This window comes from Chiroxiphia lanceolata, chromosome 8, assembly GCF_009829145.1.
Source record: "Chiroxiphia lanceolata isolate bChiLan1 chromosome 8, bChiLan1.pri, whole genome shotgun sequence".
Classification (NCBI taxonomy): Eukaryota; Metazoa; Chordata; class Aves; order Passeriformes; family Pipridae; genus Chiroxiphia; species Chiroxiphia lanceolata.
The window spans coordinates 17,058,281-17,078,113 of record NC_045644.1 but is presented as its reverse complement, the minus strand read 5'-3'; the positions used below and the strand labels follow the sequence as shown (position 1 = coordinate 17,078,113).

The window sequence follows — 19,833 nt, the reverse complement described above, 5'->3', positions numbered from 1 at the left end:
AATAAATCCATTAGAAATCAGAAATTGTGAAACAAAACAGTCAGGTCTGTAATTCAGGGTTGGCATAGATTTCTTTGTGTATGCTGGAATAAAATTACATGTTGTTTTTGGATATTATTCCCATTTTCCAGAAATGGCTCTCTTAGGGAATGCAAATGCTAAACATGCAATCACACAAAAAATCCCCAATATTTGTTTGGTATGAAATACCAAGTGTGGTAATGACAGTTGGATTAATATGATTTTAAACATTTTAAAGAATAATATAATTTTAAACATATATGTTTTAATCTAAGATAGTAAAGATGTAATGATCAGGAGAAAACAGTATCAAAACTGAGAAAGAATGTCTAAAAAGGCAATTGACTTCAGACTCCCCACTAAGAGGAAACCTTGAAACTAGGGCAACCACTTGTTGAAATTTTATTTAATAGAGAGTTTAGGACTGCTATAAACAGTTATGATGAACTCTTACAAACAATCTGTAAAAGCAAACAAAAAATGACAAATGGCAACATGAACAAGCCTTTGCAGCCTCCAGATACTGTATGCACATGTACAAGCAAAAAAAGGGTACAAAAGGCACCATGAAGTTTATGCTCACTCCTCTTGCAGGACAACAATAGACTTACTGGAAGAATAGAAAATATTTAAAGAATCTTCCACTAAACAAGAAAGAAAAATAAAGTGTCTGAATCTCTAAATTTTAAAGAAGAATGGGCAAAGGCAGATATAACAGTTTGGGCAGAATCAGGGGAGAGAACTGAGCACCTAAAAATACAATCCACTCCTGATAAACAGTGAACATGCCTGCTTTAGAAACTTCCGAATTTTCATTTTTCTTGGAGATCAGGGAAAGTGTGAGGAGCAGACTGGGATACTTCAGTCAGATGCAGATAATGGAAAATTTCATTCATGTTGTTTTATATGTTGAGTTTAGGAATGGAACAGAATGGTTCCTCTACATATGCTACAGACTGTTTTGACTTTTATAGAATATCTAGCAGTAGCCAGGAGTATAAACTGACCTTACTGGTGGTTCAGAAGAGCATCAAGTGCCTATAAAGTTTTTCTATTAAATATCTAGAGACTGTTGATTGATTAATCTGAATGTATCATACAGACCCCAGAAAAGGGAATTATGGGCTTCTCAAAACATGTATTAGCCTTGTACCCCAAAACTGATTTCTTGGGAGAATTCATCAGTGAGATTAGAACTGAGATGATTAAAATGCAACAGTACTGTCAGAAAGAAGGGAGCAGAGGAAAGGAGCTGTGCACAAAGGTCATCCCTTTTCATTCAGTGAGGTTTTTGCTGAGTGCTGTGCCTAACATCTGCAACAGTTTTCTACTCCTAGTTTTTTTAGTGAAGACAGATGGAAAGGGAAAAGAGTTCAGTCAGATAACAGCACAGTGCAGGCCTTTCCCAAAAGTTAAAGGTGGTCCTGAAGCCCAGCTAGGAAACAAACACCAAATTAATAAGCAGAACTATCAGTTTTCCACTTAAAATGCCTGGAGGATTTTTCTTATAGAAGTTTTGAAGGTGGGAGATCTGGTTGAATCAATGGGCTTTAAAGGCACAGAAAACTGAAGCTGAATCTCAGCTGGCTAAGGTCACTTCCCAGCTCTGAACTCCCTGAAGATTTTATTCTGTCCTGGCAGACTGAACTGATGGCCCCAAGAACTTTATAATGAAGAACAATATTCAAAAGCTCTTCAATAAATGCATACTGGAATAGCTTGACATTAATTTGAGGTGTTTACTCATAATGACCACAGCTAAAATAACTGATGTACAAACAACACTGAAATGCAGGTGAGTTGAAAGGACTGCAATCTTCAGGAAAAACCATGAATGACAGCTCAGAGGAAACGTAAGCGTATTAATTAAAACATACACTTATTAAACAACATTCAGTAAACATACCTTTAATTTTGTGATTTACTGATAACTATGTGAGGAGTGCATAGTATATCCTCAAAGGTATGCCTCCATAATCACTGACATTCTCAAAAGTCTGTGTATCTGCCACTGGATCCCCAAAATACCTGACAATGCATATACTAAATTTTTGCTGCCTGGGATGCATAAGTTTCCTCTGCATAGACAGTATTCAAGAACTAACAAATTTGTCAAGATCTTCATTCAAATGGAAGTTTAGAAGTGGGACTCAGATGCTGTCTCTGTACACCTGAGCTAGATGCACCTCACACAGAAGAAAAGCAGAGAGCAACTCTGCATATGTACTTATTTCTTAGTGGCTATGGAATTCACCTGAAAGTTGAATTCAGAATCCTGTTTCTTCCACTTTGACAAGCAAATAGCACAGACAGTATTTTGAAGTGGTACAATTTCTCTGTCACTAAAATCAGGGCTTTTCTAGCAGGGGGAAGGAAGTAAAGGAAAGCTCCACCCTGGCAGGCTCTGACTTCTGGACACTTCAGCCAGCTGGATACAGAACAGCTCACTCTTGGTTGGCTTGCAGAGCTACCTCCCCAGCTGCATCACCCCTGAGGGACAGCTCACCTGAGGATGAAGCAGCACCAGGTAGCCAGCTGCCTAGTTATCAAGCTGCCACTACACTACACTGCTGCTACACAACTCAGGCAACGTCTGAAGTAGCGCTGGGATCACAGACAGCACAGCCCAGCCAAAAGAGTGTACAGTATTAGCCTTGCCAAGGAGATCAAAACACATTGCAAATATTTCTCAGACTGAGCAGTAAAGCTTTTTGGACCACGTTTTTGTGTTAGATAGCACTTTAAGGTCGGATCACAATGTATATATCAACACAGTAATCATTATTTCCTTAGTTTACTTTTTTTCACACTTGACTTACATAGTTCTGTTTACGTAACTCATTTTAAATTCCCTTCAGAACAGAAGTCACCACAGCAAACCTATAATTAGATTTCCGCTGCACTGATGATGAGTCTGAAAAGCATGAGAAAATGTATCCTGGCTTCGTTACTATAATCCACATGATTACAAGACACAAGAAAAGTAATAAATTAAAACACGATTCACTTAAACAAGTTGATAACAACATCAGTCTTTTCATTCAGATGGATAAAAATGAGCGTCCCTCAGGATTACTGCATAGTAATATTACGCACTAAACAAGCAAAATCCAATCAAATACATACTTAGTTAAGATTTAAATATTTTCTGGTACCCTAACACGGGGAGCACTGAGAACATTGTGCCAAATTAATTTCAGACATATAGTAGAGTAGCCTCATTTGCAAATTTTCAGAATTACAGAAGTCTCCCTCAAATCTAAATCTGAACACAGAGGACCTGCATCAGATGTTCGGGTAACGCGAGCTGTACTGAGCAGTGTTTGCAAGTACAGTAGGACAAAAAGATCTGTACAGTTTCATGTTTTCTGAAATTATCTTTTTATATCATCCCTTACTATTCTAACTGCACCAAAAATTATTCTTTTCAATGATTTTTTTTTAAGGTTTTTAGGCTTTTCTTACTTTGATCAAAAATTTCAAATAAATTCAAGTTAGATATTGCTAATGCATTTGGAAAGGCGTATTATAACTCAGCATTAATTTTTTTTTTTTTACTTCTAAACATGGAAAATCTACACCAGTGATTAAAAAAATCATGAACCTATGTTTTTGATTACCTAATCACTGATTTCAAGTCTCTATGCAGGCAAAAGTCTCCCAATTTGTCAGGGGCAGGACAGAGCTTATTACTGATGCTTTTACTAATAAAATCTGAAGGATACAAAAGAGACTCCCATGATGGAATTTGATCCTCAAGTTATGGCACATAACCTTAAAGTCTTTTCAAGTGTAACCTACAGGACTCTACGGGAGCCCTGCTCCATGTAGTACACAGGAAGGAACAGTGTTTAGTTGAATTAATTGTATCCCTAAATTTGCCATGGATTTTATTTACTCATTCTCTTATTTTATTCTTCTAATATTCAAGATTATACAAATTCATATATATACATATATATATATATACATATATATAATTCTTTACTATCCTCTATACAGCTGCTAGAGAATGTATTACATGATTTTTTTTAAAACAGGAATGAATTTATTGTTTATATTTTATCAGAATGTAAATGCGGTGGTGATAGGTATTGAGGGAGAAAACTATTAACAATCTCCACCTACAAAGTGCAGTATTTTGTCATTTGTAGTGTTTTACACTCAGTTCCCAAGTGCTTAAGTTTTTAAGGCTTTTACAGCAGTTTCCAAGTTACATACTTCAGTGAGTGATGCTACATAGAAGAAACAATGTCTTCTATTTTTATATAACTTTTTTAGGAACTTCAAAATATTTGAGAGATGCAGCTTTCAGAGATGAAATTCGCTAACACAGATCTGTGTCTGACGTTTAACACCATTGCTAGCAAATAAAATCATTTGGTTTACCAAGATAATAGTACATACCTTCTCAACACCTAACATAAAAATTAGCCATGATAGCTTTCTATAACAAACTCTAGCTGATTTAAGTACTGACTACATTGGAGCAAGAAATTTTAATAATGATGAACTGAAGTCTGTGTGTGAAAAGTCTCTGAATACAAAACAAGATGATGATTCTTCAGGTATCCAAAGGATAAGCATAGCAATCTAACCCATTTAATCAAATCATTCTGGTTTTAATAATTTTGTCAAAAAAAAAAAGAAATTTAAGTAAAATCTGAAGAACATGAAAAAATCCATGTAAAAAAATAACTTATCAGATATCATGTGGTATTTATGGCAGAGGGAAAAGTATCCATTATCTTGCTTGAAAACACAATTCTTAGTGTACCAGTATAGTCCAATTTCTCCCTTTAAAAAATAATTAAAACCCACTAGCAGCATGCAGCATTAGCACTAATAGCTGGCTGTAATAAGTTCCCTTGCATTGCTAACTGTGCACAAACCTATCAGTGCTTACTGATGAATATAAGGATCACAGCGTATAGCACAGAACTGGAGTTTTTTTACATGGGTTTCATTGAAGTTTAATCATTAAAATTTTTTGGGCTTTTTGTATAATATGCAGCATAATTTCCAGGTGCATTTTTAAAATCTCAGTGTTTTAAATTGCGTATCTTATGCACAGATGGTTTACTTTACATGCTTGAGTGAAATTATATAACCTTACAGAGAACATTTACCATTTTAAATCTGATTAAACACAATTCCAAACAAGGACTGGAAACAGTTTGATATTTGTACAAACATAGTAGTCTTTTTAAAAGCATTATGCAAACCCATTTAGGCATTGCAAAAAAATGCTGAACTAAGAGACAGAGTACAATATTTATTTACATTCCATTATTTCAGTAAAATGATATGTCTCTGTTTTGCTAGTGAGGTTTAATTTTGTGTTTTGAATGAACAATGAAAAAAAACTTACAAAATGAAACCATTAAAAATAAAACTATCATTTCTAAGTGTCCTAAATAGTCATATTTTTAATTAACTTTACTGAATATGAGAATCACTTAGTGAATGATGAACCCAGCCCCGTAGCACTGCTATACTGGAGTGGTTCCAACTGTTTTACCTTCTTAGCTTATTTTTTAGCAACCATATCTTTAAAAAAATCACCTTGTGTATTCAACTTCTTATTTTGCATTTTTAGTTCAGTAGTGGGACTACCTTCAGTCAGCTGTTTGAATGATCTTTCAGTCTGGAGCAGCTTTCAATCTGTGACATCACATTCGATTTGTATGCATATCTCAGCATGGAAAATGAAATGTTTCATTTGTTTTAAGTTTAATTCCTTCTCTTTTACTTGAAGATGTAGCCAGAAAGATCAACTTACAAGAGACTTTTTTCATGTTTATATAAAGCAATGATTGAAATTATTTAAAATGTTTACACAAATATTTACAACATGTACATTGGACTTGTGTTTCTGTGGTTGTTTTGCTGGTGAGAGGCAGAAGAGCCAGTGCAAGTAAAAGCTATAAAGGTGCAAGAGCCTGGGAGGGTAAAGATACAGAAAAAGAAACAATTCCAGAAAGACTGTGGCATATGATACTGAGTAAGGACCACATTGCTGAAGGCAAAGCAGTAGGGTGAACTCATGTCATACAGGAATCAGAGAAAAGAGCTAAATGAAGAAGAGGAAGTCACAGTAGGCCACAAGGAGAGATGGAAAAAAGCAAGTCACAGTTCTCAGGGTCCTGAAACACACTTAGATACAGTTTTCCTAATGTGTTCCCAGCTACCAAGGCTCTGCTAACTGCAGAATCTCCTTAACACTTTCTTCCCACAGTTTTACATCCATGGAAACTAAACTTCTGGTAGTCAGGGTTCTATCAGAGCAGAAAAATATATTATTACTATTATTAAGTGCACAGTCTTAGAGAATCCCAAAGCCAATAGTTATGTAAAGGTAGATGTCACTATATTTCACTCTAATTCTCCCACACTGGTCACTAATTCAGAATCAGCTTTTAATTAGATTTATTAAAAGAATATCTGTCTTTAGCTTGGTCTACTGCCTTGCTCTAAAAAGACTCTATGATCAATTTGATATTATTAGCAGCAAATGAAGCATCAGCTGTGTCTCACCAAAAAATATGTGCTGCGCCCAAGTCTCCACTGTCATGCAACTACAGTTTTAATCAAACTTTAAAGACTACAGACTTTATTTACAGTTGGTGATACTGAATGCATGTAGCCCAAAATCTTCATGATATATCGACTGACATTTTAAACAACTGTTATAAAGTGTTCCTCATTAATATGTACTGTCAGAAAAAATACTAAAAAGCATATTGTTTTATGAAAAATCCTCTAAGTAATATAATTGTTATTTAACAGAACAATGGTATGGAATTGTTTTTTCCCCCATTATGTATCAGAAGCCTGTCATCCTAAAAGTGATTTTGGCTCCCACACTATAAATACACTTCAGTAATTCTATAGGCAATGCCAAAAAAATCAGCAAGTGCTCACTGACTTTTGCCAACAAAATCATGACTCTTTGCACAAGAATTTTCTTGCCATTTATAAACAAAGACATTTTGAAAGTTCACACTGGTGATTGGCTATGGCAACTGATATACTCCACCACAAGATAAAGCATATAGCAAAGCATTGATTTATTACAAGCAGTAAGCATTGTACAATAACTCCGTTTAAACATATAACATCTATGTTTTTAAAAAGTTATTCCAGATTATACTTAAAACAATCTATTTCACTAAATACCATAGAATTTATGCACTGAATATTTAGGAATTAATTCAAATGACATAAAAAACTATCCTGTAGCATTATCAAACACGTAATGACAGAGTACAAAAACCGCAAAGTCGCAAACCTCTAAGGCTAAAAGATAATGTTGACTGTTTTATCAAAAGGCATCTTTAACACTAAAATTCTCATTGGTATGGAACAGACTAGACATTTCTGACAAGACTTCACCATCTACGTGCTCTTCAATCCTGTGATTCCTCAATGTCAGAACACAACAGTGGTCATTCTAATTGGTACAGCAACTGCAGCATGTCCTGTAGAAACTGCTCTGGCATTGTGCCTCACCAGGTCATACTAGAGCTTGACACTGCACCTTTTTTCCACTGGCCTCACTCTGGTGATCACCGTAAGAGAAGCACCGCAGGAAGGAGTGTCCTAACTGGGTCAGCAGCTAGACTCCTCTCCAGCGATGCACCAGCCACAGTGTTTTCTTAAATACTATAACTAGAGCTGATTTAAACTCTTTTTAGGCTCTGTTTAAAGACTGGATATTGCAGTTGCAACTTTTATGTATGCTCCCATCACAGAATGAGGTGAGAGAAGACAATGCATTTACACTATTTTGGTTGCTAAATCTTAATAATGTGTAAGAGTCAGGAACACTTCAAAACATGCTAAATAGTCACTCACTGATTCTTCTTTGCCCAGGAATCAGGAAGTTCACTGGGGATTAATACACATTCTTCTCCATCTTCCAAATTTTATGTTGGGTTTTTTTTTTGCTACCTGCAGAATTTCATCCCCTATTAAACCATAAGAATGCAGTGAATAGCAAACTAACAGAGCTTTAAGTCAACTTTATCTTCATTTTCTTGCACTTCTATGAATCTAGAAACTGCTAACATTGCACATGGTTAACACAAAAAAAAAAAAAAGAAAAAAGAAAAAAAATTGTTCCACGTTTCTGCAGCTAAAATCTGAAATTTAGTTGGTTTTTTTTCTGGTTTGGGTGGATTTTTTTTATAGTTTTCTGAATCCTCAATCAATTTTCTATTATTTCTATTTCTTATCAGAAGATCACTTTACTAAAAATAAATTAAAATCTTAATAAAGAACTCAAGATTTGGCTTGTGAAAATGTGTCCCACAAAGTCACACTTCTTTGTATAACAACATTCATGAAGACACACACAGTGATTAAATAAATAAATAGTGCAGATTAGTGTACTTATATTACAGAGAACACAGAAAATTCTAGTTTATAATACTTCTGTGCTGACTCCTAAGTCATGCTTAGTCTACAAAAATCCAAAACAAATAAATAGAACTCCAGCTCCTAAACAAAATAATAAACTGACTGAAACTGTACCCCATACTGTCAGTATAAATACAAAGAAGTAGAAGTCTGTAATTTTTTTCTTCATGTTTATTTTACAATGTGCAAGAAAAGGTTGGGCTGCTGTTTTCCAAACTCACTGAGTAAACTGGTCACATAACTCCTATTAAATTCAGTGGAAGTTATTTAGCTAAATCCCTGGTCATCTTAACTTACGTTTTAAAAATATGTCACTACAGCTAAATTCAGCTCTGAGAGATAAAGGAAATAACTAACCACATAACAGGTAATAACCCTTACCTCATTAAACCTTGTCACAAGATCTTCTACAGCATTATGTTCACCATTGGGAGAAGAAAGAATAGTAGCAGATATGGAAGCCTTAATAGATGGCAGCTTGCTTTGACACTCAGCATTACCCAAGTCCCTGGTTAAAAAGCAGAGGTAGTCAATGGGTAAGACTTTCCGGTAGAGCTCCTGCTCCTGCTCGGTCAGAATGCTGGCAACCTCCTCTGGGAACTGGATGAGGTGCTGGAGTTCGATCAGCTCTTTGCTGATCCCAGCCACGTTGGAGAGAAGGATGCTGGAGCCAGCCATAGATGTACATGCTTGACGTTCTAAAACAAAATAAATAAAAAATTTATTAGGTTTTGCCTTTAACTCTTGGACTGTGCTGTGCAAACACAAGACAAGTTGTTATTTTGGTTTTGTTAAACTGCTCATTCATTTACTCAGCAATACACTATATCCTAACTACTTTCTTTATATTTAAAAAACCTAATATGTTCTTTTATTTGGGGTTTTTCTGCCTATCTCTATATCTGGTATTAGCTAGATAGCTGGCTTGTGAGATTGTTAAACCACCTGCCAAAACATACTTCCCCACATATCCAAACACCTGCTTCAGGCACCTGTGGCCTTGTCAAAACCTCAGATAAAAGGGTCACTTGGGCAGAGTGTGCCTCTGTTTTGCCTCCATATTAGAGTGACAGTGTAAAGCAGCTTGAGGCCTTGACTGGGGCACTGAGACTCCACTGCCACAAAAAATAATGTATAATGATCACTTAAAACCCATGTGGTTCAGTATTTTTCTTCACATCCCTCTTGCTATAAGATAAAAAACTGTAAAACCAAATGCCAAAGTTACAAAACATTTTTCATTCCTCTCGGAAAAGGCATCTATCTGGGAGCATGCATGTTTTATCCATCAATACAAAACATTCATGGTAGTTTTATAATGTCCTTGCAGTGATATCTCTTGAAAAATAAAACTTTTCCTAAGAAGGAAGAAGCCAAACTTTGTAAGATTATGTGGGAAGTATGAAACATCAACACAATGATTCCAAAACCGTGAGTATGAGTCTTCTTACTAGATAAGTTTAGAATGGGTTCTTTGAACAATTTTTCAAGAAATTGTCATAGTACTCTAAATTAAATAGTACAGTAAAGTATGTACTATTCCTCGTCCTCAGAAAAAGGAGTTTATTTTTTTGCACTGCTTCACAAAATATCTTCAGAAATTGTTTTCACACATAATAGAGGTACACTCTAGATCTATCGTTTACCTAATTTTTTAAAAATATATATACATAAACTCTCATTTCATGGAGGGAGCAAATATCCTTTCTTTTCTCTAAAAAACCCAAATTCATAATGTCTGATTACAATTCAATCCCTTATAAATAAACACAAAATATGCTATATGATGTTCCCCCATTACATTCATTTTACACAAAGCATTATTAATCAGTGGGAAGTTACAGAAATAGAAAATTGCCTTTTCTTAATATATTCTATTAAAAGTCAAAAGATAAATTATAGTAGCCCTAAATAAAGTCTTTGGGCTTATAGAAGCTATTGAGAAATGTTCAAATAAAGAAGAGGCTTCTGAAAAAGTGAAGACAAATTTTTTCTGTGTCTAGACTAGCAAGCAAAAAAACTAGTGGACTTAATTTGCAACAAGCACTGTCTTGGTTATATAGTGGGGAACATGTGCTAAGAAGTGCTGTACAATATCTGTGAATATCGAGAAATCTCTGTCATTGAAATGCCTGCAAGAAAGATCAGGGAGAAAAAAGACAGTTAAGAACACCACATTGTCATGTCACTGCTGGTTTGGGCAGCAGGTGAAGTGCAGTGAGCTTCCAGGCTTCCTTTTAGTCTTGTTTGCTTCAATTCTACATGAGACTCCAATTTTGTTTCCTGCTTCAATCCGCACAGAACAATTCTGAAATGTTTCGTAATAAAAAGCTCTTAATGCTCATGTGCACTATTCTTGACAACAGAACATAAGCTTACGTCAAAATAAAACCAATACAAAATATACTGTTCCTTTTATATTAGAAGGATTATGTATTTACACAGTGCTTTACATATATGGACTGAACTGTCACTGTCACAACCTGCATTATCTCGGAAAGAGGAGGATAAGGAAGGCATGACACAAACATTCACTACCACCCATTTGTTCCCAGAAGTCACTGAGAGTGCCTCACTGACTCCCCATGCATGACACCTCACTCAAGGCAGAGAAAGTACAGCCTGTACCAGCCTCTCCTGTGTCTCACTGCTGAAACAGAGGGTATATTGGTTGTGTTTATATTGTGAATTTATTTTAGATCACAAATGCACTTCTGAAGTGATCTCCCAAACATCCTCCCTTACTGTGCTTTAGTTTAGTCTCAGAGCAAATGCAGTGGACTCTTTTCAGATGAAACTGCACTAGAAGATGCACTTCCAGACATGTCCCAGTTGGTAAAAAGCTGTAGCTGTCAGTGGCATCCGATCTCTGGAGCAGGCATTGAGATCAGGAATGGACAGTTGGACCAGACAGCTCAGATCATGGCTTGGCTGCAGCTGAACATGTATCACAGGAGACAGCCAGCAAGTACCATGAACAATGCAATGCCAGATTAATACCAGTGCTTTGCAAATTCAACCTTATTTGGTAACTACAGTTAAAAACACTTTATATCTATCAATATTACAGGAAAGGAAGGCATAACTCTATAAGGATTGCCTATTCAAGGAGTGACTGGTGGAACAGAGGTAACATGTGAGTGAAGATGTGCTGTTCCCTGATGCACTGCTTGCTGACGAGACTTAGAGGTGCATTCTTAATAATTCAGCTTCTCCATTACAACACCAACTACAAACCCCATCCACATTCCCACTTTCCACAGTCTCAGAGCTTTGCTCAAAGACCTCTAAATCTGGGAAAGGTTGACACTGAATTTGCAATAGGCTGATCATGATCCTTTGTACATTGCAAGTATAATTACCCTTTGGGGTCCACTCTCATCTAAGAGCAAGGCTCAACACACTGAAGTGACCAGAGTTAGGAGGCTGGCTCCAAAGCATGTCTCCATACTGCCAGAAATTACTAGGAATATCTCATTAGAATTTGATTTCACTAGACTGACTGCCCATTGATCAAGTCCAGCAGAAAGCTAATGCATGATTTTGAAAGCCTTTAATGAAACTACCTTTGATGAACCCATCATCTTCCGTAATGAAGGCTTCACAAACCAGCTTCACTCTTCTGGAAAAATGAAGCTGTCAAAAAGAAAATCTTTCCATAGAAGCTAAGCTAGGAGGATTCAAAATCAGCCACTTGTGTTGCTGGATTTGGAACAAGACAGAAAATAGATAAAACACTTTCTGATTCAAAGCACTGAATTTCAAACTAGCATTTTTCAATTCTTCATTAAACTGGAAGAACTTTATGTAAATTCTCTCTGTAATGTAAGAGTCCATGCAACAGGCTGCTGCAGCTGATATCCAACGACAGGCACACAGAACAAACAGAAATCTGAAGCCTCAGAGCTCATGGCTAAAGTATGGCTATAAATACTGAACGAGTAGAAATATAACTTAATTCTGTTTCTACACCTATAATTATTTATTTCTTCCATAATTCACATCTTTGCAAGTCTTGGTTGTTGGCATAATTTACCTCTCCAGATTCAGATTTTTTATCTTTTCTCATTCCAGTCTTCTGTGTTTTATCACAGAAAATCCAGGATCCTGATTCTCAGTTTCACCGCCCTCCATGATTTATGCTCTGCACAAAAGTCTACTCCTTTTCTGTCTCTTTGCCTCTACTAAGCTATCCTTTTTCCTGGACTATCTTTTTGTCTTTTTTTTTTATATGCCTAAGACTTTTGCCATTTTTCACTCCAGGAACCGATCTGCACTTCTCTGTTTCTGCTATAAATCTCTCTATCCAGTCTCATACACAAGTCCTCCAGCTTTGTGTTGTCAGTTTATGTCCTTCAGGAAACAGATAGTATCTTTCTGCACTTCAAAGAAAGATTAACTTGCAGAATGGAACTGCTTTCAGGCTAAAATCACAGTAGGTTTTTTTACAGCTAGGGAAGGACACAATCCTCACTAAAATTAGCTGCTGCTGCAGTAAATGATATTGTTCTTTGTGCTCTACCACATCAAGTTAATGCTAAAACTACTACAAGAAAATGAGTGCCCTGACTATTAATCTGCAACTTGTCTAAAGCTGAAATTGATAGCTTTGCTTATCCTGTTGATAAACAGCTGAAGCAGATAATCTTTTAAATAGCAAGCATTGCTTTTATGAATCAAAACAAGATAACCTCTGCCTAGCTTTAAAAAAGGACTCATGAGTTGACTTGAGCATTGCTGATGCACAGAGGAACAAAAAGGTTTCATCTTCTCTAACAAAAGAACAATCTATATAGGAATTGGAGAAAAATACAGAATACCTGCTTCAGGTTATTACTCAGCCTACGCTCATCATAAACTGTAAAACACCCTGTCTGAAGAACAATGTGTTTTTATTATTTTTAAAGACTTTCTACAAGGTTTAAAGGAGCTCTTCCATCAACAGAGTAACTTAAAATTGACTCAGCCTTTAGAACTGTGTGTACGTTTTTGTGCATGTATACAGAAAAGTTTCAAGCCAGTCTTGAGAAACTGTTCTTTTGTTTGTTTTTTTTTTTTTTTTTTTTTCTGGTGCTTTTTCCTTTGAACTATATTATATTTGTTTGTTATATTAGCAAGAGTATTGCTTGATTCAGTATCTTTTTAACTTGAAAAGCAGGAAGGTTCACTTTAAAGAAAAAGGCAAGGAGACTCTTATAAATAAAACAATGAAAAATACTGCTAGAAAGGCTAGTGTTAATTATCTGTAACCATAAAATTTTTCTACATTTGTATGTTCTACTAAACACAATAGTTATGTGACAAGTGATATATCCTAACAAAAAAGCAAAATTATCTGTATGTTTACCACATCTCTTGTAAAGCTAAATTTAAAAGGTGTTTATTTATAAAATTTTATTTCATCATGCACACAGATAACTTATTAACTTATTAATACACAATATGATATAGAAGTTGGACTGCTGCCATCAATTTTCTCTAAGCAGAAATTCAGGATTTGGTCTGAGCACAGTTAGTGGAACCTATACAAAGACAGAAGGGCAATAAATACAACCCCGACAGTAATCACAGCAATGTCAAAACTGCTAATCCTATGTAAAATTAGTCGCCAACCATGCAATTTGTACTTTGATAAAATCACATCCCTTTCCACATGAACTGTGTTCCACGTAAACACATGAGCAAGTAAGGACAGTGGCACAGAATTACTTTTATCTCAGCTCAAACACAACAACTCTTACACTGTTGAATGTGCAATGCATATGGGAGCTCATCCAGGGAAAAGTCACTGCATCTTTTAGATGAGCACAATCTCAATAGAATAAACGTGCCTAGAATATGAAAATTTACTTTCAACAAAGTTTGATGAACTGAAAAACTGAATAACTGGATTTCTGTCTTAGTTTTATCTCTAGGTCCTTTTCTTTCCACTCTTAAGTTTTTTAAAAAAATGTATTCTCTCTATACATTCCAAAAAACAGCAGTTTGAAAGCAGTAAAGTGAAAATTACTACCACTGACAATGTGTTCACTCTCTAGAAGGCTACTGGGGAAGATCCTGTGATTATAACAAACTGTGTGTTCTAAAGTAAAATACAGATTTCAATAGCTGTAAGAATAAAAGTAATTAATCTATTATAGCATCTTATAACTTAGCTGCTTTTTTGATAACAGACTTTGCTTCCATGACGTTATACTGAAATTACCAAAATAATCTCAGAGGATTATTTTTCTCAGCTGGTTTTAAAATGTAGTGCAATAAATGGATTATAATAAATGCTTTTTTAACAAGCCATGCTACAGATATCATCTAAACTGTTCATAATCTTTAAGAGAACATATGTATTATGTTTACAGTGAGAAAATAAAAACAGATCATAAAAAAACCAAACCAACCAACAGCTGCAGGTGAACAGCTGTCAGCATATAAAATGCAGAAGTGTTCTGTTCAAAAAAGAGGAAAAATACAATAAAAAACTCCCCCAAACAGAAGACACCTATGCAATATATGGCAGTTTAATTGAACACCAGTTTCTGATACAGATCAGCATAACTGGGATAGCAATGTTTTGCTGTCCCTTGGATGCAACATATATCAGTACCATAACAACCAAACCAACAAGCTTTTGTTAATTTCCTGTTCCTCTTCTATCTAATTAAAAACATACCTCTCTCTCTTTTAACGGACATGAATTCACTGTTATCAGTTTTGACTGCAAACAACTCACTCCAGTATCAAAGGGCACAGAATAGGATCAAGTTCAAGTTTAATTTCACTGTAGAAACAAATGAAATTAACAGATCCATTTCTTCTTCAAATTTGCTTATCAAAGAATCAGAAGATGCACAGGCTCTCTCTCCATATACCTAAATGTAGCAATATGGGCTACCTCTTAAAACTGCCTATCAGTATGCACTGTAAACTATTAGTAGGGGAGCTCTGGATCTACAGGGTACTTGCACTAAATAAAACTGGAGTTCAGTATGACCTGAGTATCCGTAAGCAGAAGACATTACTCTGAGATGACTTGAAGAAAAGAAGATTAGCTAGGGTCTGTATGGAAAATAATTTTTCATTAGACCAAGTAATACTATTGACACACTCTGAGGGCATAGGATCTTTCTCAGGTATGGAATAGAAACAGCAAACTTCACAGCTAGTTCAAGAAAACCTGCTTTGAGTTTAATTCAATCATGGTAACAGCAAGATTTTGGAGAAGGTGATCTTGTCTTGGGGAGTAGCAGCAAGTCACCATAATAGGCCAGGTGAAAAAACCCAACAGTTTTTACAGTAGAAAGGGAAAAGTAAAAAGGTAGAAATCACCTGTAGACTTCTGCTAAAAATAGTTTCACTGTGAAACTATACACAGATGTTTCTACCAAGGCTGATATTTTATTGTTGAATAGAGTTGTGAAACCTCTGCAGAGAATTTTAAAAAAAGGTAACTAGCATGTTGAAGTATAACGGAATTAAATTAAAATTATATACCACAAAATCCTGATTCATGAACTGACTAGCACAAGAGAATTCAGCAAAAAGAAAGATACGCAGTATTTTAACAACAGCCACTTACTCCTAAAATCACTTCTTGCTTTAGGAACCGGTAAGGGGTTCAGTTCTGAAAACCAGACTCTGAACACACCTTTTTATTTTTGCAATTATAGCATCAGCAAAATTAAGTCCCAGAAAAAAATGGAAAGTATTGTATAGACAGAGATACAACCTGCATATATAACTTCTAACTTAAAACAAAATTAAGTTGTCTAAACAAATGACATAATTATCAGGACAGTTGAGATGTACCTGCATGGGAAAGAATTTAATTTTTTTTAGCTGTAGATAAACATCCTCACAGGTTAAAACAGGGTATTTATTCATACACTAACATTAAATTAACAATTACATAGCAATCCTTACATTTTTCAGAAGTTCCTACTCAAAAGTATGAACTTGAAAATCTGTTTAAACTCTGCTTGTGACTGGATTAGAAGATTCTGGTTGTAAGCTATATGTATGAGCACTGACATAATATATGAAAGGAATTCAAAGTATCACCATGATTTCACCACACCTGAACTGCCATGCCTGCCTCCCATCATCCCCAGTGTACAGCTACACACCACCCTGTGTAATTACATCCACACTGCTGCTCAGATTTCTGGAAGTGTATCCCAGGGCTTTTACCACTCCACTAGCCTGAGTCATCCATGGAAATATTTTGCAGCGTACAAGGGAACTTGGCTGCTTGTCTCTGAATCACACTACACTGTCAACACATTTAACCAACCATTTCCTCTCTGTATGCAGGTTGGCTGGTACTGGCTACAGCTGATGGAAACAATCACAGGCTTGACCATAGTAAATGGATCCACTGGGTTTTCTTCTGGTTGTAAAGTCACAAGAAAAAAGATGGAGCCAGTAGCAGTGTAACAGTAATTTTGACTTTGCAAAATCAGCAGCAGACCTCAGGACAAAATTTATCCCATTTGATGCTGATTTTCCAATTCCTCTCCATTTCAGGGCAACTAGCAAAGAGCTGAGACTGCATCCTCATGCAGAGGAGGATGACTGGCCATGCCTCCAGAATATCTACATAAGAATCAATGTGATATTGTGGATTAATTCCAGCCAGCAAACACTTCTTCTGCACCTGAAGTAATAGGCTTTGAAGGCAGTGCCCTTACAAATGCCCCTGAGGCTAACAGGGCAGCAAACCGATCGCTCAGCTCCAAAGGGCACCCTGTGTTACGCAAGGTTTGGCTGAACACAGACATGCTTCCAGATATCATGGAGAAACAAATCAGCAGCGTGTACTGCCAGAAGTCTGAAGACATCCACCATCTACGTGTTTCGTCAGAAAGCAGCTTTATTGCTTCCAGTCAATATGTATGGCAATGGGCCACCTGGGACCTGCTATTTTAGGGGACCTTCACCTACTGCCATAATTCATTAAACTATATCCTGATTTCAGAATACCTGCCACAGGAAGGTTTAGTTATACATTTGGTAGATAGATTGTGAGTGTCTGGCTGGCTGGTTGAAAACTAGATCTCAAAAGCTGTTCGATATCAACATGCCATCTGCCTTGCTGGGGGCATGCTGCAGCACGTGCTGTGCAAGACCAGATATAGGATTTCATTGCTTCAGAGACAACTGTCATCATGAAGGCTGGGAGAAGGGATTATGGGCAATAAGGACTGACTTCTAAATCTACACCTTTATATCACAGTGTAAGAGATCCGTGACAAGGCCGTAAAGAGACTCATACAACACCACCACACTTGCTCTTGAACTGTTTTCGGGTTTTTCATTATTTTCCTGCAACGAAATCCCATCTAATGAATTCCCTCCTCTGCAAAACTCCTAAAAATGTTTTCAGAAATATTCCACTTCCACATACATCTTTCTCCTAAAGGTTGTCACAGTGGTAGTTCTACAGGATTTTGACTTGAGCAACACAGCAGCAGGAGGATTCTCTATGCAGCATCTGCATTCAAGATCTTTTAAAATACTGGATATAAATACAGCAAAGCATATGGAACGTTAAGTTCAGATGCTAAATAAATGTACATATAAATTAACAGATAAATTCCAGCCCATAAGAACGAAAGGGTCAAAAGGGAGGATTTATGAGTTTACTTTGGAAGGAAAGAGTATTCTAGAAAAAGAACTGCACGATTCTCAGTGCAAAAAGAACTAGTTACTGCTTGAACTAAAGCAGAACTCAAGCTTTAACCTCACCCCCCAAAACTGATAAAAAGCATGCTCAAAATCAAAGTAGGAGTTGTTGTTCAATGACAGAACAAAATTAAATTAAAATACATACAACTTTGAGTTAACTCTGCAATGCAGAGATATCCAGGGGTTAAACAGAGTACAAGAATCTCAGATCAGGTTCCAATATTTGAGTATTTTGCTCAAGTAAGTCAAAATTTGATTTGTTTTCCATTTACATAAAGCAGAAATTAAGCAATTTTTCAATTTTAAGAATAAAAGAACTCTGTTATACATCAGTGAGACTGAGAGAAAATGTAAACAAAAATGTAATTTGAAACACATATATCACCTATAGAAAACAAGGGTGTTAAAAATAACATGTATATAAAGTTAGGTACTCATTAAAGCAGAGGCTCATGATACTGATTTTTTATATTTTCTTTTTTTTTGTTTTAGGAACTTTTTAAATTTGAAAGACTATACAAACTGTAGCTGCACTAAAATATACATTCATAATGTAAATAACTGCAAAACTGCAACAACAGACATTTTCAGTGTTTCAGAGCCTCAGCCTTGAAACATTCCTTTCTAGCCTGAGTGCACTGGTCTTCAACATCAGCAATATCTGCATTTAATCATCTGATCATCTGTTCAATTTCCATCTTGGCTGTACAACTTTCAACAACTACCACAAACACAAACTCAAACTGCATTTTTTGCTTTAAGATTCTCAGAAACACATTTTGTAAAAAGCATCATCTTCATTAATTTGGTCTTATCCTGAAGACCAGAGTACATGTGACAGAGACCCTTCACAGACAGGTGAGAAAGAGGAATGTCTGTTCTCATCTGGTCCAGTTACACAAATACTGCACAGGAATGCCTATTCAAATAACTATTTAAATGAAGATAGATTCATTTGGAAACTAATCAGTAAATGTAGTCCTTCAAGGTACAAACAATGAGAATGTTTACCATGGCTTCGGTGTCACACCAAGTGAAGCAAATACGAAAACTGCCATTGGTGTTAGTTGTACAAGATGAAGACTAGATGCTAATCTGAGAAATTAATTTTAAGTATAATTATGTCAAGGAATAACGTGAGAATTAAGTAAGATCTGATAAGTGTAAAATTATTATGATTCGTTATTCTTGCCTTCACATAAAAGACAATTCGTGCATGAAAGATGCTACCAGACTTTCCACATAAACCAAAGGGCAGGCAAATCTGCTGCATAAGGTATTTTGCTTATTATTATTACTGATTAGTGGAACAAAATTAATCCAAGTCACATCCAATAAAAACAACAACACTTGATTAGATGTTCCTGATTTAAACCCAGAAGCTTAGCAGTAGAAGAATTTTAAAGGAACGTAAGATGCATGAAAAATGTTTGATCAGTTCAGAGGTTTCATCATTCTGGCCTGCTTTCAGCAGTTATCTAAACAGAATCTGATCATAACACTAGTTTGTTTGAGACCTGTTCTCTACATAATTATTTCAAAGAAAAGGGATAGAGATTAGAACCACTAAGAGCAGATACTGTGGATTGTTGTATGATCTGCTAAGGAACCTTTTTCACTTATTTTATATTACACTTTGAATAATACAAATTCAACTTCCACATACCTGTAAGCACCTACACAATCTAGATCTTTGCCACTTAGCTTTGG

At 35.8% G+C, this 19,833-nt stretch overlaps 1 protein-coding gene across 5 annotated transcripts in view; it reads right to left on the bottom strand.

The window, feature by feature from the left end:
- The window catches only part of PLCE1 (phospholipase C epsilon 1), a 146,282-nt gene that overhangs the window by 43,953 nt on the left and 82,496 nt on the right, over window positions 1-19,833 (bottom strand). For all 5 annotated transcript variants that reach the window (XM_032694213.1, XM_032694215.1, XM_032694216.1 and 2 more), the window contains exon 4: window positions 8,824-9,140. In XM_032694213.1, coding sequence (XP_032550104.1) covers window positions 8,824-9,140 — 317 coding nt within the window. The remainder of the gene's footprint in view (window positions 1-8,823; window positions 9,141-19,833) is intronic.